Source organism: Zootoca vivipara, chromosome 8 (assembly GCF_963506605.1).
Source record: "Zootoca vivipara chromosome 8, rZooViv1.1, whole genome shotgun sequence".
Taxonomy (NCBI): Eukaryota; Metazoa; Chordata; class Lepidosauria; order Squamata; family Lacertidae; genus Zootoca; species Zootoca vivipara.
Window position 1 is genome coordinate 9,518,135 of NC_083283.1, and position 20,628 is coordinate 9,538,762.

Sequence of the window (20,628 nt, forward strand, 5' to 3'; positions counted from 1 at the left end):
GAGGGACATTGGAAACGGACAAAATATGTGTGCTCCTTCAACTGCCTCACGGCATCCACATCGCCCAGGAGATTGCAGCCACCGAGATAAGAAAACAGAAGTCATTCCATTGTCTGGAAGAGGCCGCTTCCTGGTTCGCATGGAGAAGCCGTTTTTCATTGTGTTACTGCCCGTCTGCCTGTTCACCTGTGGGGAGCGCCTTCTTCTAGCAGCTCTGCTCATGTTCAGAGGCCTCAGGGTGCCATAGCCTTTACACAAACTCAAGCAACCTTGAGTGAACTCTTTATGGCAGAGTTCCACATGATCAAGGGAACTGTTTAGTTAAATACACACACACACACACCCTAGCCACAAAAACTGGCAAATCTTTTATAGAGGATGTTAACCACAAACATGGTCCAGCTACTTGTGGGCATCATGGCTTTCCTACCAGCGTGTTATTTAGGTGGCGCTGTGGGTTAAACCACAGGGCCTAGGGCTTGCCGATCAGAAGGTTGGCGGTTCAAATCACCGCGACGGGGTAAGTTCCCGTTGCTCGGTCCCTGCTCCTGCCAACCTAGCAGTTCGAAAGCACGTCAAAGTGCAAGTAGATAAATAGGTACTGCTCCGGCGGGAAAGGTAAACGGCATTTCCGTGCGCTGCTCTGGTTCACCAGAAGCAGCTTAGTCATGCTGGCCACATGACCTGGAAGCTGTACGCCGGCTCCCTCTGCCAGTAAAGTGAGATGAGCGCCGCAACCCCAGAGTCGTCCGCGACTGGACCTAACAGTCAGGGGTCCCTTTACCTTTAATGCACAGACACCCATATCAGGCTCAGGACCAGGGGAAGCTGCCTTACATGGAGTCAGGCCGCTGGGCCACCCAGCCCAGTATTGACAGCACTGGCTGGCAGCAGCTGTCCAGGATTTCGCACTAGAGTCCTTTCCAGATGTACTTGGAGATGCCAGAGACTGAACCTGGGACCCTCTGCTTTCCAAAAAAATAGTGGGGGCTCTACTTCTGTGGCCCCTTTCTCCTTAGTGTACAATATTGTTTATGTGTACTGTGGATTACCAAATTGTGCCTGTTGGTGTAGCTGCAAGGGTTTTTCTGGCACCCACGAGGCCCCTCTCCTCCCCCTGCTGAATTTAGTTGACTGGTTGTTTCATACAATTTAAATGCTGCTTAACTGTAAAAAGACCCCCCCCCCAAAAAAAAAGCACCTCAAAGGGCAGGGGGGTTGACCAAGCCAATAATGTCAGTTAAAAACAACAACAGCTCTTTAAAACGTTCAAAAATAAAATAAAATTGACAACAAACTAAAAACAGATTAAAGCATACAGTGGTACCTCGGTTTACAAACACAATTGTTTCCAGAAGTCTGTACTTAACCTGAAGCGAACTTAACCTGAAGCAAACTTTCCCACTGAAAGTAATGGAAAAGGGATTAATCCGTTCCAGATGGTCCGCGGAGTACTCAACCTGAAGCGTACTTAACCTGAAGCGAACTTTCCCATTGAAAGTAATGGAAAGTGGATTAATCCGTTCCAGGCGGGTCCGCGGAGTACTTAACCTGAAGTATGAATGTAATTGGTTCTGGAAGTCCATACTTTACCTGAAGCAAACTTAACCTGAAGCGAACTTTCCCATTGAAAGTAATGGGAAGTGGACTAATCTGTTCAAGGTGCGTCTGCGGAGTACTCAACCTGAAGCGTACTTAATCCGAAGTATGAGTGTAATTGGTTCCGGAAGTTCGTACTTAACCTGAAGCGAACTTTCCCACTGAAAGAATTGGAAAGTGGATTAATCTGTTCCAGACGGGTCTGCGGAGTACTTAAACTGAAAATACTCAAACCAAGGCGTACTTTAACCGAGGTATGACTGTACTTCAACCTTCTCCAGGTCTGATTTTGTTGTTGTTTAGTCGTGTCCGACTCTTCGTGACCCCATGGACCATAGCACGCCAGGCACTCCTGTCTTGCACTGCCTCCCGCAGTTTGGTCAAACTCATGTTCGTAGCTTCGAGAACACTGTCCAACCATCTCATCCTCTGTCGTCCCCTTCTCCTAGTGCCCTCAATCTTTCCCAACATCAGCGTCTTTTCCAAGGATTCTTCTCTTCTCATGAGGTGGCCAAAGTCTTGGAGCCTCAGCTTGATTAGGCTTGACTAAAGGGAAAATGTTTTTAGCAGGTGCCAAAATAGAGTACAGCAAAGGTGTCTTTGCCTGGTGTCAATAGGCAGGGAGTTCCAAAGTGTTGGTTCTGCCACACTATAAGATCATAAATATAGAACAGGTGTTATATGCATAGCTGCCAAGTTTTCCCTTTTCTCGCGAGGAAGCCTATTCAGCATAAAGGAAAATCCCTTTAAAAAAGGGATAACTTGGCAGCTATGGTTATATGGAGTCTATAACAGTCCCAGTTCCGCAGATTGAAGCAGTTGAGTGGGGTGGTATTATTAATTAATTTTGTATACTGCCCTGTATACTGTAATTTTTGTATACTGTATACAAGTCTCAGGGCAGTTCACAATATCTTGCAGGTAAACTGGTCCCAGGTTGTTAATGGCTGTATATACTAACAGTAACACCTTGAACTTGACCTGGCAGCAGATCAGGAACCAGCACAGATCTCTGGGCAAGTGTTCTATACTGACAAGGTCTCGCTCCTGTCAGTAACCGTGCTCCAGCATTTTGCAATAACCTCAGCCTCCTGATCAAGCACAAGGGAAGCCCCACAAAGGGCCCATTGCAGTAATCTAGCCAATGCATGAACTACCATGGTCAGTCTTTCCCAGGCCAGGAATCATTGCAGCTGTCGAACCAATTGCACTTCTGCGCTTGAGAGGAACCCTTCCTTAGCCAACAAGACTTTTCTGAAGTCCATTCGGGGTGCAGGGGCTGGCTGTGAGACTTACAAAGGTGGGAAGGGGAGAGTTCCTCCAGCCTGCAAATGCGCCCATCCATAGCGGCCGTTGCCACCTGTGGCAAGATGATGCCAATTCCTACCTGCCCCATGTACCTCCTCCTGCCGTCGCCTGCTTTTTCCTTCACCCCTCTTCTCTTGGACCACACAGAATGAACAAAGCCCCCACAGCTGGCTACGAGCCCGACGTCGGCAGCAAGACGACCCACCACTTTGTCTACCCCGAGAGCTACAAGGAGCTGGGCGAGAACGTCAGCATGATAGTCATCCCGTTCAAGACCCTGGACCTTCGCTGGGTTGTCAGCGCTCTCACCACAGGGACCATCAACCAGTAAGTGGCTGTGTCTGCTCTGTTCTAGGAGGCCATGAGAAGTTGGGCGAGTTCTGTTGGACGAGATCTAGGAGTCTTCGTGGACCACGTATGTTGGGTCAACAGTATGATGCAGCAGTATGATGCTGTTCTAGGTGCATCAGCAGAAGTGTAAGATCTAGATCAAGGGAAGAAAATGAGCTTGCTTCATCCCCCATGCGACAGGCCTTGAGATATTTGAAGATTGTATCGCCTCTCAGTCTCCTCTTTTCCAGACTGAACATACCCAGCTCCTTCAACCGTTCCTCATCAGGCTTGGTTTCCAGACCCTTGATCCTCATGGTTGCCCTCCTCTGCACATGTTCCAGCTTGCCAACATCCTCCCTAAATTGTGGTGCTGAGAACTGGACACAGGACTCCAGGTGTGGTCTGACCAAGGCAGAATAAGAGTGGGCCTATTACTTCCCTTGATCTGAACACTAGACTTCTGTTGATCCAGCCTAATGTAGCATTAGCTGTTTTTGCTGCTGCATCACAACGTTGACTTATGTAAAGCTTGTGGTCAGAGATTCTTCCGTTGCAATTCCTGCATTGCAGCAGGTTGGGCTAAATTACCCTCGGGGGTTCCTTCCCAACTCTACAATTCTATGATTCTATACCTGGCTGATGCAGGCTATTAGAAGCTGTTCAGTCTCGTCCTCCAACACCCATCTGATATTTATTCTTACGTGGCTCCTTCCTGTTCCGTTTATTGCCTCTGGAAGTTGCCGCCGATGAGATCAGGCAGGTTCCTGAAGTTAGTGTCTGGCTGATGGTTATTTTTATAAGCCATGGCAGCCCATCGAGTTCCAGCCAGGAAATTAAAAACACAAGGAGCACACAATGTAGAGAGCAGGCCTCTGGCAAGCAGGAAGAAGATGTGCTCGTGATAAATGGACAGGGACTGTTTTTTATGAAGTGAGAGCAGTTTTCCCCTGCAATGGGCCATAGAGAGCCAAAGCAGGCGCAGCTCAATTTTGAGCCTCAGCTGAGACCGACTATATGGGGGAAGCAAGCAGTCACGACCCCTGACTGTGGCCAATTTGTTGTTTAGTCGTGTCCGACTCTTCGTGACCCCATGGACCAGAGCACGCCGGGCACTCCTGTCTTCCACTGCCTCCCGCAGCTTGGTCAAACTCATGTTCGTAGCTTCGAGAACACTGTCTAACCATCTCATCCTCTGTCGTCCCCTTCTCCTAGTGCCCTCAATCTTTCCCAACATCAGGGTCTTTTCCAGGGAGTCTTCTCTTCTCATAAGGTGGCCAAAGTCTTGGAGCCTCAGCTTCACAATCTGTCCTTCCAGTGAGCACTCAGGGCTGATTTCCTTCAGAATGGATAGGTTTGATCTTCTTGCAGTCCATGGGACTCTCAAGAGTCTCCTCCAGCACCATAATTCAAAAGCATCAATTCTTTGGCCATCAGCCTTCTTTATGGTCCAGCTCTCACTTCCATATATCACTACTGGGAAAGCCATAGCTTTAATTACACGGACCTTTGTCAGCAAGGTGATGTCTCTGCTTTTTAAGATGCTGTCTAGGTTTGTCATTGCTTTTCTCCCAAGAAGCAGGCGTCTTTTAATTTCGTGACTGGTGTCACCATCTGCAGTGATCAAGGAGCCCAGGAAAGTAAAATCTCTCACTGCCTCCATTTCTTCCCCTTCTATTTGCCAGGAGGTGATGGGACCAGTGGCCATGATCTTGGTTTTTTTGATGTTGAGCTTCAGACCATATTTTGCGCTCTCCTCTTTCACCCTCATTAAAAGGTTCTTTAATTCCTCCTCACTTTCTGCCATCAAGGTTGTGAATCAATGGCTTAACTATTGCACTTATATCTCACCTTTTTTCTCCAAAGAACTCAACGTTGGCATACTATGTGATCCTCCCCTTCCTCATTTAATCCCCACCACAACCCTGTGAGGCACTGACTGGTCCAAGGTCACCCACGGGGCGTCATGCCCGAGTGGGGATTTGAGACCTGTCCCACTGAACATAAGGAGAGCCTGCTGGATCAGGCCAATGCCCCATCTGGTCCAGCATCCTGTTCTCAAAGTGGCCAGCCTGTGGAAAACCAGCAAGCAGGCCTATAAATGCTGCAGCAAAAAAAAGCGAATGCTATTCTGGAATCTCTGCTAAAGCATCCATGATAGATGGCCACCCAACCTCTGCTTAAAAACCTCCAATGAAAAAGCTTTTCTGTGTGTTTAGTTGGAATCTCCTTTCTTGTCACTTGAAGCCATTGATTCACGTCCTACCCTCCAGAGCAGGAGAAAACAAGCACGTTCCCTCTTCCACGTGACAGCCCTTGAAATATTTGAAGATGGCCATCCTATCTCCTCTCAGTCTCCTCTTTTCCAGGCTGAACATACCCAGCTCCTTCAACCGTTCCTCATCAGGCTTGGTTTCCAGACCCTTGATCATCTTGGTCGCCCTCCTCTGCACACGTTCCAGCTTGTCAACACCCTTCTTAAATCGTGGCGCCCAGAATTGGGCACAGTACTGCAGGTGTGGTGTGACCAAGGAAGAATAGAGTGGGACTATTCTTTCCCTTGATTTGGACGCTAGACTTCTGTTGATACAGCCTAGAATAGCGTTCACTTTTTTTGCTGCTGCGTCACACTGTTGACTCATGTTAAACATGTGGTCCATCAAGACCCCTAGATCCCATTCACATGTACCATTAGTAAGCCATCCATAGCCTACTATCCAGGATAAGAAGTAACGCACCGGATCCCCCTTGCAATATACAGGTGAAACTCAGAAAATCGTCGAAAGGTGCATTTATTTCAGTAATGCAACTTCTTTTTTCTTTTCTTTTCTTTACAAATGCTTTCTTTTGGAAATTCCACAGTAATAAAACAAATAGTTACAATAATTCAAAAATAAACATTGCTACTACAGTTCATTAATTACATTCCATTTATAATTGACCCGCCTAATGACAAATAATTACAATTACAAATAAAGGCTTGACATATCTTGCTTTGCATGCCATGCATCTATCTCATATATTGGTTTCACTTTTTAAGTTGCATTACCGAAATAAATGCACTTTTCGACTATTTTCTAATTTTCCGAATTTCACTTGCAGATGTTCTCTCTCGATACACGCAGATTTCATCAGAGTAACGGTGCCTCTTTTTGCTAAACAGAGCTAGGAAATGAGAGAAGAAAATTGTTAAATGGAAACGGATGTGCAAAGTTGTGGTTTTGCATACTGAAATACAATGTGCTGCGTGGCACTTCCTCTAATTTCCTCCCTCTCTATTGTGCCTTATTTGTTGTCTTTTGGGGTGGAGGAGAAAGGGTTGGTGGTCCCTTCCTTTGATCTCGCTGTCCGTGAAAAGCAAGCAGCGGGAAACAAGGCAACGTGAATGTCTGCATGTAATGTGATGGAGCAAAGGCTAAAGAAATTTAGGCGGCTTACAGTGCAACAGAATCAAAGCAAACTTCCTGGACAGGATAAACACAAACCGAAGCATTCATCAAAGGCTTCACGTTCCAGGGTTTTATTTAGGAATTGACAAAACCCTCGGTTCTTATTAGCCTCTCCAATAGAGTTTAAGGGAATGGATTAGTCTCCCTTTGGAAAAGAAATGGATTTTAGCAACGGCTTCATCCAAACCAGAATGCCATATATATGGCAGGGAATTCTTTTCTGTTAAAAAAAAGAAAGATATATGTGTCTTTTAAAAGGAAAAAAGTGGGTTTCACAGCAGCTATTGACTTTTTCTGAGGTTGAAAGAGCTTTTTCCTTGATCCACGGCAAACCTGAGTGTTCTGCCGTGGAGGCAGGACAGACAGAATAGTTGGTTGGGGAAAGGGAGGGCTTTCTGTTGACGGACAGCTGTGAGGCGGTCCTTCAAGGAGTGGAGGGAGGGAGGGAACGTTCCATGACATCACAGTAGCTTAGCCATTCATGAAACGGGGCTTGCGGAGAGACATGTACGGTAGCTGCCTGTCTTTGCTCGCCTAAGGTTTAATGCCCTTTCTGTGTTTAACTTTTGGCAAATTGACTATGGGCTGGATGGAAATAAAACTGTTGTATACGTTTCCCAAAAGGCCGGAAGCATTCTTCCTGGGTATGGTTGGAAAAGAGATAAACAAAAAGGATCAAAGACTATTTCTATATGCTACCACAGCAGCTAGAATGATGTTAGCGCAGAAATGGAAGTCAATAGAAGTTCCAACAATCGATGAATGGAGAACGAAATTAATAGAATACATGGAATTAGCAAAATTGACCGCAAGGATAAGAGATCAAAAAGATCAAAGGTTTTGGATGGATTGGAGTAAATTTATTGAATGTGTAAAAAAGCATTGTAAAGATTTGAAAACACTGACAAGTCTTGCATAAATACCGCCAATCAACAACATAGAAATCTCTGACCTTAGGAATTAATAAGGAGAGTAAAATGGAATAGGGACAGGGATAAATGTAGGAAAGCGAAATATCGAAAATGCAAAATAAAACCATTGTAGAGAGGGAAGGAAGGAAGTCACAGGCTCGGCGGAGCATCAGTATAGCTTGACAAATTGTAAAAAATACATGCTGTATATATGTGTTTTTCTGTTTACTTTATTTTCTTTTGTGTGTGTGTGTGTGTGTGTGTGTGTGTGTGTGTGTGTGTGTGTATGGAAATAAAACAGTTGTGCTAGCAAAAGTGGGGCTTTCTCCTATGTCCTGTACTCATGTGCCCCAGATCAGCTCTGATGAGAGAACCCCAGGACAGCACATGGGGGAGTAGGGTGTGCCATTTTAGGGAATTAAACTTAACTTTTGCAAATTTATTCAGTGAGGAGTCTTAAAAATGTGTGTGTTTTTTTGGTGTGAGGAATTCAAATCTGCTATTATTTTTGTGATTGGACAACATTTAGCTTGGTAAGTCTACATTTGATGACTACGTTTGATGATGTAGAAAAACCAAATAATTTTAATTTTACTTTCTGAAAATGTCAGGTAATGCTTAATAATTAATTAAGTAATTAATTAGTGTAATAATAATATATAATGTAACTTCAAGTACTTGGCAATCATTTTTAATGATTTCTATGCCATTTTACACACATTTTACTTCCTAGGCCAAACTAAATCATATTCATTGAACCAAAATATCTTTTGAATTCCCAAGTCACACTTTTTAGCATCCCCTCATTTTTTGAAAATTGAAAATTGACAAATTCAACACTCCCTAGTGGGGGAGGAGAAGGGAGTTTGCTCCAACTCCCAGGCAGAAATGCACTGTGAGCGAATAGCGATCTGAATTCTTCCCTATATTTTGCAAACCTACAACCTCGGCATTTTAATTTGGTGTCTCATTCATAAATGACATATATGCTGAGACTTTGGATTTAGAAGTAAGGGTGGATGTTTTACTAATTACTATTTTTTTACTGCAGGCTGCACAGCGTGTACCTTGCTTTTACTGACTCACGTATATATCTTTTCTTTGACAGCACATATATTCCTGTGCCACGCAAAATCAAAGTCGACAGAGGCAAGGTGAGTTATTGCTCTGATCTGGCCACAAAGTTCTTCCATACGTAAGCATGGGCTACATTCAGATGATCCTCCAAACCGTAGAATCGTAGAATTAGAAAGGACCGGCCCTTCAATGCAGGAATTTTTGCCCAGCGTGGGACTTGAACCCACGACCCTGAGATTAAGAGTCTCGTGCTCTACAAACTGAGCTGTCCAGCTGGCTAACCATAGATGGAACTTCTTTAAGATTTGCAGTGTTCACTTGCAAAGCTAGTTCCATTTTGTGTGCACTTGAAAACGTTGGCAGCATTAAGATAAATTCAGCAGTATAAATAAGTTAATGGAATGTTGAAGGGTTTGGTTTAAAATATGCAGGTATTTATGTTATGCAAAATGAACCATGGAAGGAGAGGAAGGGAAGTCACTGATATTTTAAGGTTGTTTAAATGAGTATTCTAAATTGTAAAAAAGAAAATTTAATTATATATACACACACACTTAGTTTCATTTATGCATCACTTCCAGGGAAACACCTTGAAGCAACTGAGCAATAAAAGTATAGCAGTAGAAATCTTATATAGAATAATTATAATTATATTTGGCTATTTTAGCCTAAGACTAAAGGCTGTTTTAGCCTAAGACATCAACCACGTCTAATGGTTTTCAAACCTCCTCTTTTAATCTGACATTTATTGCCCTAACGATCCTACAAGCGTAGTAAGTTGAGTACAATTGTCTTTGAAATAACCCGCATATTTACTCCAGTCTTTCAAGCATTTCTGGTCCCCCTGGTTTCGAATTCTTCCGGTCATCTTTTCCAATTCTGCATAGTCCATTAATTTCACCTGATATTCCTCTTACATCAAAATGATTTCAAATCCAATACTGTATGGATACAAAGTGGGATTAAAAGCTCCGGTTTAAAGGCTTGTTGAAAAATGAAGCTTTTCAATAGGTGCTTATCTGATATGCAGCAGGAAGAAATTCCACAGGACAGATGCCATCCCACCAAAGGTCCGATTTCAACAACAGAAGGAAGATGGGAACAGATGTGTTTAGAAACATAGGCAGTTGCCTTATACTGAGTTAAGACTATTGGTCCTGATCTAGCTCAGTATTGTATGCACTGACTGGCAGCAGCTCTCCGTGTTTTTGTTTTTCTTAAAAGGGACATTTCCAGCTCTACCTAGAGATGCTGAGAATTGAACTCGGGGCATTCTTCAAACAAAGCAATGAAACATTTAACAATATGCATTTTAAAGGAGGATTTTTGTAGAAGGTTTTTTAAAAATCTCTCAGGTGACCGTAGAAATGCAGTGAAATTGATTTATGAATGAACATGTTGTTGATGTTTTTTTAAAAAAAAACAGACCCAAAGTTTACAGATCCATCCATCCATCCTTACTACAAACCCCATATCATGTCAGGGGGAATGAGCCAAAGTTTTAAAGGCAGCTTGCAAAGTGATGTTGTTCAGAATTCCCACCCTGTAACCGTAAGAAGCAGCAGGAACCAAGCTAGCAGTTCAGTGGTGTGGCTGCATCGCCACTTACTGGTGGTGATGGGAACTGCACATGTAGTATTTCTTTGAACTGTTCGTTTATTGCAGAGCTTTCCAAACCATAGCTGCCAAATTTTCGCTTTTCTCGCGAGGAAGCCTATTCAGCATAAGGGAAAATCCCTGTAAAAAAGGGATAACTTGGCAGCTATGTTCCAAACTCTCGACTGCCGTGTGTAGGTGTGCCGCACGAACGCTCCCCACGCTCCTCCCGGGGCTGGAAAGGGGTCAGTTGAATCTCTGGTTCGCTAGTAAAACTGAATTACTGTGTCATGAAATGATGCATGCCTAAAAAGTGTGTCCCCCAACATGAAAAGTTTGGAAAGCTCTGCTTTAATGCCTGGGGCTGATAGGAGTTGGAGGCAGAATCCAATAGCATTCAGAGGACCACAGGGGCCACTCGGGTTCTAAATGTTCTGACCCATTCTGGTTTTTACATGATCAGGCAGGTGAATGAATACATAAATTCTGATTTTGAAATCCCACCTTTTACTGCAATTTTGCACTTGAATTCAGCAACTTCTAACCTTGTCCAATTTCATATCTCGCCTTAGCGACCTTTTTTTGCGTCCGTGTTGTATCTGCAACCAAACTAACAAGGCCTGTTGATTCATTCTGTGCAGATCCTGATTTATCACCCCTTCTTCATAAAATACGTTTATGATAACTGGCTGCATCATCATGGGAGATACCCCTCAACAGGCTTCCTTTCGGTTATATTTGCTCTTCACATCTGCGATGAGGTACGTGCAATGCTATAGACATCGTGGGAAACTGTGGTTTGCCACTGTGCCCACTCAAGAGGGAGGACGAAAGCTTCCACTTTCTAAACCAAGCTCAGATCCCTGGAGTGCTTGTGAAAATTGCAGACATCATAGAACCACTGCTTCCAATTCGTGAGAAGTAATAGTGCCACTTTATCCTGCACATATTCACATTCCGTGAATATGGGCTAATTCTCCAAGTTCAGATGTAACCAAATTCAGGTAGTTACTTCCAGCCTCCTCCTCGCAGAACAGAGGGGAGTGAACAAGGCTCACGCAGTTCATTTAAACAAACCACAGTTGCCGGATTCAGAGATCACAAGGAACTGTGGTTAGTTTTAAAGCAAAAGCAAAGGTTTTCGAACTCCTCCTTTGGCATGGAAAAGAAAATGAGAGAGAGAGGAGAGAGCACATTTTTTCCAAATAGTAAACTACCGGAGCAGACCTGTTCCTCACAACCCCTGTGGTGATGGTAAAAATAGATGCTGAGTGTCAGTTCTGGGTAATTCAGGTACATGGGGATGCGGGTGGCGCTGTGGTGTAAACCACTGAGCCTCTTGGGCTTGCCGATCAGAAGGTGGGCAGTTCGAATCCTCGTGACGGGGTGAGCTCCCATTGCTCTGTCCCAGCTCCTGCCAACCTAGCAGTTCGAAAGCACACCAGTGCAAGTGGATAAATAGGTACTCTTGTGGTGGGAAGGTAAACGGTGTTTCTGTGTGCTCTGGTTTCCGTCTCGGTGTTCTGTTGCGCCAGAAGCAGTTTAGTCATGCTGGCCACATGATCCGGAAAGCTGTCTGTGGACAAACGCCGGTTCCCTCGGCCTGAAAAGCGAGATGAGCGCCGCAACCCCATAGTCACCTTTGACTGGACTTAACTGTCCAGAGGTCCTTTAACTTTTCTTATTCAGGTACATGACTTAAACCCGATTCATTCATTCTTCTCCCACACACACAATTCCTACCATGTGGCGGGGAGATTGGAGATATGATGGGAAAGTGAACTTCTGCAGATGGGCTCCTTCTCTGCATGGGGAAGGTGATGAAGCTGGGGGTGGGAAGGAGATGGAAGGGTCAGGAATCTCGTTCCTGCTCTCTCCTCATCACATGAGCTTGCAGACGGCTTCCGTCCATGGAAATGGGGAAAGAGATTGAATACTATATGAGATACAGGTGGTTGCCAACTTGGATGGCTTTAAAAGAGGACAAATTTGCGGAGGACGGAGCTATCAGGACCTCTGAAAACTAGTTTCTGGCAAGTGGGGGGCGGCTCCTGTGCTCAGTTGAGCTTGTGAGCTTCCCTTAGGGTCATCTGGTTGACCACTTTGAGAACAGGATGCTGAACTTAGATGGGCCTCTGGCCTGATCCAGCAGAGCTCTTGCTACATTGGAGGCTGAGACTTCTTCAGCGTTCTTTTCTCTTTCTCCCCCGCAGGTGGACATTTACGGCTTCGGAGCCGACAGCAAAGGGAACTGGCACCACTACTGGGAAAACAACCCGTCGGCCGGGGCTTTCCGCCAGACGGGCGTCCACGACGGGGATTTTGAATCGAACGTAACGTTGACTCTCGCCTCGGTTGACAAAGTACGCTTCTTCAAGGGCAGATGACCCCGGTCACGGGGAGCGCTGTGATTTCTAACTTACGGGGAATACAAAGACTTTGGCAGAAACGAAAGGGGTCTCGGATTTGACTGTATCCTCACGCCTTAGCCGACAAAGTCAGGAACACCCGGCAGTTGCAGGTGGCAAGCGGTATTGCCGGGTTCCGTGAATCGCCCGAGATTTCTCTACCAACGTTTGAAGGACGTGGGAGGATTCCTCTTCCTGCTTCGTCACTCTCCCTTTCGTAAGACATTTCCACTCTGTAAATCTTGCCTTGTGCAAGTTAAAGGAGACAAAAGTTAGATCCCAACCCCCCCCCTGCCGTCTTTCTGAGAATGCATATCTTGAGCTTTCATTTTCTCTGGGACCGAAAACACGGCGGAAGAGATGCTGGATTTCCTTCCTGACAACAGTGGATGTGAAACACCCTCTCCGTTCACAATTACCTCAAAAAGGAGCTAATTCTGTTTTTTATCTTCTCCCAGGAGCAGCATCCTTGCAAGACCTCCAAGCTCCCATACTGCATTATGATCCAGGGTGAATTTGTCACCAGCGGGCAAAAATTGGCACCAGCTTTAGCTGAGATTCCTGCATTGCAGGGGGTTGGACTAGATGGCCCCTGGGGGTCCCTTCCAACTCTAAAATATTGTGTTTCTATTATTCCATTCGCCAACAGCTGGGAATTTTGAATGAAACACTTTCCAGTTGTTACTAAGGATTTTACCCCCCCTGTGTGAAACGTATTTGCTCTTCTTCATAGCCATAATTAAGGAGGGAAAAGATTGGGGGGGGGCGGGGGTTGAAAATGAAGATATGAGAAGCTAGAGTAAACTAGTCACTATTGTTTACCTTTTAAAAATGTCTTTCTCGCCGCTTCTGAGCTTTCGACTCTGCTACGAAGCAGAGAAATGAGGTTATTTTTATATCTATATAAATTTTGTCATTGACATGTGCCTTTCTGAAATATCAAGAATATAAAGGGAGAGTCGTTTTGTCTTGTTTGGCTCTCACCGAGACCGAAATCCCTCGATTAAACCTTTTATATATATATATATATGGGGAAATAACTGACCAAAGTTCAACGCTACTTACCGTCATCGTTTTTTTATCGACAGCTTTCTTCAGTCTACTTGAAAGGTTGGCGAGCAACAGTTTTGTTTTTGAGAGAGAGAAACGTTTTTGCCTTATTTTAAAAGAATGTGGGGTGTGTGTTTTTTTTATTTCAAAAGAAGAAGTTTTTTTGGCTTCTATTTTTTACAGCTGTGGTAGGTGGTGGCTCCTGTGTGAAATTGTCTTGAAGTGGAAGGAAAGTGTCTCCACCTCGGGAGGATATTGTTCAAGGGCTACATTGGAGAAGTGAGCAGAATCCATGGCCAGGGAATGGGATTACTTGGGAGTAAGTTCCCAGCAAACGCCATACAGCTTACCTCTGAGCAGGCAAGCATAGGATCGCACCGTCAGGGACCTTATAAACAATGAAAAGAGGAAGGGACGACCTCCACAGTTAACAAGGACCTTAAGCGAAGGTGACAGGAAGAGATTGGGCTGGAACGTTCTAGAAAGCATCCTCTTCCGGAGAATGAAGAGAGGGGAAGCCGTCCTTAACAAAGCATTTACCACAGGAACTAATTGTGAGACTGTTAGGAAGACGGCTGTGTGGCGGTTTCAAGAAAACGGCGATGGGCAGATCCACGTTAAAGTCGCCTCGTGCCGCTGGTCGTGGGACCTCTCGAGGGGACGTTGGCGGAATCAAAGTGATTCTTCACCTGCATTTGTCCTGAAAATCCAAATGGTTATGCTACCTTCTTTTTTCCTTTTTAAAAACATATATATATAGTGTGTGTGTGTGTGTGTGTGTGTCTATTTTAATTGTTGCTATAAAAAGGAGAGAGAAACCCTTTCTGAAAACCTCTCTGAAAGATCTCGTGCAAGGCTTTTTAGTTCTTACGGACAACCAACATCTGAGGATAAAGACAATTATTATTTTTTCAAATAAATAAGAATGCATAAGCCAGCTCTATTTCAGCAGGGAGGGGATGAGGGGACCCGCTCCAAATCAGGATAGTTGCTTTTTCCTCAAAATTTCATTGTTCCCGCAAGGGGACCAATGACAATAAAGATATCTTAAAATGAAAGTGGCCAGATTAAGGGCGCCTTTAGAAAACTTGCCATTTGGCCCTTAGCCCCAGTGGGTTGCTGTCCTTATTGCTGCAGTGCAGGTACAGTTCGAAACCTGTTCGAAACGAGTGCCGCAGCAAGGATATTATTGTCTGCCCCAGAATTGTTTAGGTTCCCTGGTAGGGTTGCCAATTCCTTTTGCCCGCCTCTGCGCCTGTGCCTTTCGCAGCAACATGATCCGCAAGCGGTTTCTTATTCTTATCTCCACATTGTGGGAAGCGTTCCCTGCAGATCAGGCTCACTGCTCAAAATGCACAAGAGCAAGACAGACGGCCCCCACCGCCCCAATCAATTTGCGACCCTATTTTACAGACTGGAAATAATGTTGTTGTTTTTCAACATCGTGCTCTGAGCTTATAGGGTCAGAACAACGTTCGATTTGTAGTTAGCACTTGAGGAGGACTGAGCTCGGAGGCACTTGATATGCATGTGAAAGATTCTAGTTTCGGTCCCTGGTGCCCCCCCCCCTTTAAAAAGGAGCTCTGATTAATTAATCCTTGCATGAGATCTAGAAAGCCTTATTCCCTGTGGACAGAAAGAACTGGGACACGTGGCTTGGCTTCGGGTAGTGCACTTGCCCTGCGCACAATCTGGGACTGGGTCAGAATTGTGAAATTAGCTTTTAATTTATTCCTTGTTCCAGTATTTTGAGGAGGGTTGCCAGACTCAATAGAGGACAGGACTTCTGTGCCTTTAATTGCCCTGCTCTCTTTTGAGTCTGGAAACCTTAAAGAGAAACCAGCAGACCCTTTGTTTAATTTCCAAGCAAAGGGTCTGCTGGTTTCTCTTTAAGGTTTCCAGACTCAAAAGAGAGCAGGGCAATTAAAGGCACAGAAGTTTTGTCCTCTATTGAGTCTGGCAACCCTAATTTTGAGGAGGTGTTTCCCCACCCCATCAAGTATGTGGATATATGTATTGTGTTTCTTAAAAAAGAAAGATAAAAAATTATGGGATGGTAGGGAGAATGAAAAAACATGGAGCAGCGATAGAAGGCAGTAATGAAGGAAGGATAGAAAGTGGAAGTTTGCAGAAAGGAGAAAATCTGCTGAATGTCTGAGCAGCCAGAAACGGTTATGGATTTTCTCACTTAGCCATGAGGGCTACAGGTTGTGTGTTTGTGTGTGTTAGCAACCCCTGCTCTCTAGGCAGGTGCAGAGACTGCCCTGTGCTCACTCAGTCTCGATGAGAGGTCAGATTGATGTCTTTGTGTAAGGAGCACCAGAGCTGCTAAAGTAGGCATCCCCAAACTTCGGCCCTCCAGATGTTTTGGACTACAATTCCCATCATCCCTGACCACTGGTCCTCTTAGCTAGGGATCATGGGAGTTGTAGGCCAAAACATCTGGAGGGCCACAGTTTGGGGATGCCTGTGCTAAAGCTTGCTATGTCTCCAGCCAACACTTGGTTTCCCACAAGCCAAGGAGACGTCCAACTGGGACAGCTTTCCCTAAGCTCCCAAATGTTGTGATGAGAAGCAGCTTCCCCGGTTGGATTTCTGCCTGTCCTGGCACAAGATTCCCTGCTGGAAGGGGGAGACAAATTGGCAACCATAGCCTAATCAAACTATTCACCAGCCCCCACCTCAGCAGAGCTTGGAGCGTGAGGACATAAAGAAAATGTTCTCAAAGAGTTGCTTATTTGGTTATCCTCCATAATGTTTTCTTCTTCTTCCGGAACCTGTGGTATTATTATTATTATTATTAAGGAAAGAAATCACTCTTAATAAACTTGTCAGCTTATTGTTTTTAAATCAAGGTTTGTGTTTGTTGGGTGTGTGCAAATTCTCCCCCTTCTCCCTTCCCTATTGGGTTATGTTGCTGCTTTCTGCAGAATTATCTTCTGTGTTCTGCTTATACTTCTGGCGTCTGATTTGGCAACGCTGCAAGTTTCCAAGCAACTTAGGCACACGTACCCCAAAATCCCTTGCTTCGATATTTGAGCCTTTAAAAAGCAAGGCTTTGGGCGCTGTTTGGAGATGGACTCCCAGCCAGCAGGTCCAGTGGTCAAAGACCAGTCCTGCTTTAATGGGTGATATTCTATGTCCAGTAGCTTTCGTGAGCGTTCAGAAAGCGCATCTTCTCCCCTTGTCTGAGACGAAGGAGACTCTGTCTCTGTTTACCTCTAGGCAGCAAAGCCAACATTTCTCACTTTTCTGATACCAGGTGATCAGTGATTTATTGATTAAAAATAGAAGCTAATATGACAGCCAAAATGACAAGGGTTTTCTCATTTTCCAGCAAAACTCTAGTAACCAGTAACACTCAATAGCTGTCTTCCTGCTATGATTGTAGCGAGGGTTACCAGCTTTGTGCTCTTGTGCCTTTAACAACAGCTTGAACAATGGGCAGATGCATTGAACTCAATTGCCTAATTTAAATCTATTTCAACAGGGTCCACATGAGTTGTTGGGTGCAGCTTTCCATTCTGTTGAGAAGCTTTTACCCACCAATTTTTTTGAAGGTGAAGTGGGTGTTAAAGGCGGAGGAGCAGGCCTAGATTAGGTTTCCTGATCAGTTGGCGACCTTAATCACAGAAATGTCAGTGGGGGCAAGGGTCGGGTGCCAGCCCCTGCAAGCTCCCCTTTTGAGCAGGCACCCCCAAACTTCGGCCCTCCAGATGTTTTGGACTACGATTCCCATCACCCCTGACCACTGGTCCTGTTAGCTAGGGATCATGGGAGTTCTTTGAGGAAAGAACTGTAGCTCACAAGTAGAGCTTTGCATACAAAAATACCTGGTTCAGTTGCTGGTGTTGCCCAAGAGGGCTGGAATGTCCCTGCTAAATTATCTTTTAAAAGTATTTATTTGTAGGTGTGGGTGTTTTGAGCAAAGCCAAATTTCTTTGACACTTGTCTCCAGGGTTGTCGTCAAAGTCTTTCTTTCTTTCTATGTATCTATCTATCTTTCTTATACTACTCTTTATATGATCACTTTTCTCTCTCCAAATGAAGGATCACTTGTCTTATTTGGCGACATCTTATTTATTGTTGACATTTTCAATACGCTGCAAATGACTTCGAATAAATTTTTGTATTGTAATCACCCGTCCCTCTCGAAGGCCTTTTTATTAGACTCACCGTCTGATTAAAGAAATTGCGCTCGGTGGTCGCAGGAGCCTGCAGTCAGTTAATTGGTTAAATTGTTCGTTGAAGAAGAGGAAGAAGAACGAGTTTGGATTTGATATCCCGCTTTATCACTACCCGAAGGAGTCTCAAAGTGGCTAACATTCTCCTTTCCCTTCCTCCCCCACAACAAACACTCTGTGAGGTGAGTGGGCCTGAGAGACTTCAAAGAAGTGTGACTAGCCCAAGGTCACCCAGCAGCTGCATGTGGAGGAGCAGAGACCCGAACCCGGTTCCCCAGATTAGGAGTCTACCGCTTTTAAGCACTACACCACACTGGCTCTGTGTGGCAGCTGCGAAGGATCGGATTCCGTGCTGTGGATTGTTAGGAAAGGAATTGAAAATAAAACTGCCAATATGGTGGTGCCGTTATACAAATCTACGGTGCAACTGTTTTTGGGGATTGGTGGTAGGGCGATGAACAGGGTTTAGTAAGCTGGGTGTGTATGTAGCAGAGAGAAATCCAAAAGCAGGCTGGAGGGGGGGGGGTCAAGAGTCAGAGATAAGACAGGCTGCTGCAGAAGCCAGGGGGGGTCTCCCCCTCCTGCTGCAGCCAGTTCCTCTCCCTGCTGGTCTCCCAGGACCAGAAGAGGTATGAAGAGCAGGGAGCAGAAACAGACAAGGCTACAGAGTCTCAGATTGCTTGGGAAGGACCCAGGAAAGGAGGCAACTTAGATCTACCAGGATGAGTTGCTGTGCCTTCCAGAGCCATCCTTGTTTCCTTGAATAAAAAGTTAACTTCACTGGCGCTGTGTGATTTATTACTAACCAACTCCTCACAGTTCTATATACAGTGGTGCCTCGGTTTAAGTACACAATTGGTTCCAGAAGTCTGTACTTAACCTGAAGCGCACTTACCGGTAACCTGAAGCGAACTTTCCCATTGAAAGTAATGGAAAGTGGATTAATCCGATCCAGACGGGTCCGCGGAGTACTCAACCTGAAGCGTACTTAACCTGAAGTATGAGTGTAATTGGTTTTGGAAGTCCATACTTAACCTGAAGCATACTTAACCTGAAGCGAACTTTCCTGTTGAAAGTAATGGAAAGTGGAATAATCTGTTCCAGACAGGTCCGCGGAGTACTTAAACTGAAAGTACTCAGACCAAAGCGTACTTAAATCGAGGTATGACTGTAGTCTTAAAAGTGCCAGACATTTGCATATACGGTACAGATGGCACGAAGTGATTATGTGCCTCAATACCTGTGAAAGAAATAAAATCATGCCATATGTTGTTGTTTTTTAAACTAATTTCTCCCTCTCATATACGCAGGGAGAGGGTTGGGGGGGACATACTTTTATCATACACCTCTGAATGGTACAGTTGTATTATCATGGTTTGGATAGGCCTTATCTCCTTGGAGTTTGTCTGATCTTTGCTTAAAGGAGTCTAAACTGGCGTAGAAGAAAATTCCATAAACTAGGAACACATCCTTCTGATTTACTTACATATAAACTGTGCTTTTGATTAATAACAATACACCAAGACAGTGTAACACACAATGCAACAGAAACCTTGGTTAAAAACAGCAATAGCATATCCATAAAGGTTGTGTTTTTAAAAAATTGAAAATAAAAGCAACTTAAAGAGAAGGCACCATGTCGTAAACACTGAACATGTGGATGGCACTGTGGTTTAAATCACCGAGCCTCTTGGGCTTGCCGATCAGAAGGTCGGCGGTTCGAATCCCCGCAATGGGGTGAGCTCCCGTTGCTCTGTCCCAGCTCCTGCCAACCTAGCAGTTCAAAAGCACGCCAGTGCAAGTAGATATATAGGTACCACTGTAGTGGGCAGGTAAACAGTTTTTCCGTGCGCTCTAGTTTCTGTCACAGTGTTCTGTTGTGCCAGAAGCGTTTTAATCATGCTGGCCACATGACCTGGAAAGCTGTCTGCGGACGAACGCTGGCTCCCTTGGCCTGAAAGCGAGATGAGCGCCGCAACCCCGTAGTCCCCTTTGACTGAATTTAACTGTCCAGGGGTCCTTTATCTTTACATATATACATGTGTGGGTGTGGGTGTACACACATGCATCTGCGCGCGCACACACACACACACACCAGTTAGGTACAGTAAAAATCAGCTGAGTATGATTTTAAACATAGGATAAAATGAAGTCCATTACTGTTAAACCAAATCCATTGATGAGGGAGAGGACAAACCGTTTTCCCTTATAGACGTCTATTGATGCTGGCTTGAGTGCCGGCCTGGGAAAAGGGCAGGATAGAAATAGACATAATGATGTACAGTACTGAAATCAAACTGGTTTGTAAAAAAAAACACTTTCCAAAGGCCTTTCTGAACTGTACAGTTTTTTAAAAGGAGGAGGAGGCAGGGGTGACTCCTACCCAACATTTGTTGGCACCAAGAATAATCAGTTTTTGCTTTGTATGCAGAAGGTCCCAATTCAATCCCCGGCTTCTCTAGGTAGGGCTGGAAACATCCCCTACCTCAAATCCTGAAGGAGCTGCTGTCAGTCAGTGCAGATAATAAATGAAAGAACAGTATGACTCCATATAAAGCAGCTAACTATATTCCTATGTTCAAAACGCAGAGCATGTTACAGTAACTGTGACTTCATAGAATGGGAAGGAACTCCGAGGGTCATCTCGTCCAACCCATAGCTGCCAAGTTTTCCCTTTTCTCGCGAGGAAGCCTATTCAGCATAAGGGAAAATCCCT

The 20,628-nt window shown here is 44.8% G+C and overlaps 1 protein-coding gene across 6 annotated transcripts in view; it reads left to right on the top strand.

Moving 5' to 3' along the window:
* The window catches only part of ST3GAL1 (ST3 beta-galactoside alpha-2,3-sialyltransferase 1), a 106,237-nt gene extending 90,669 nt beyond the window's left edge, over window positions 1-15,568 (top strand). For all 6 annotated transcript variants that reach the window (XM_060277600.1, XM_035126173.2, XM_060277602.1 and 3 more), the window contains 4 exons: window positions 3,055-3,234; window positions 8,706-8,751; window positions 10,912-11,031; window positions 12,484-15,568. In XM_060277600.1, coding sequence (XP_060133583.1) covers window positions 3,055-3,234; window positions 8,706-8,751; window positions 10,912-11,031; window positions 12,484-12,657 — 520 coding nt within the window. In that variant the 3' untranslated portion in view covers window positions 12,658-15,568. The remainder of the gene's footprint in view (window positions 1-3,054; window positions 3,235-8,705; window positions 8,752-10,911; window positions 11,032-12,483) is intronic.
* The last annotated feature ends 5,060 nt before the right edge of the window (window positions 15,569-20,628 follow it).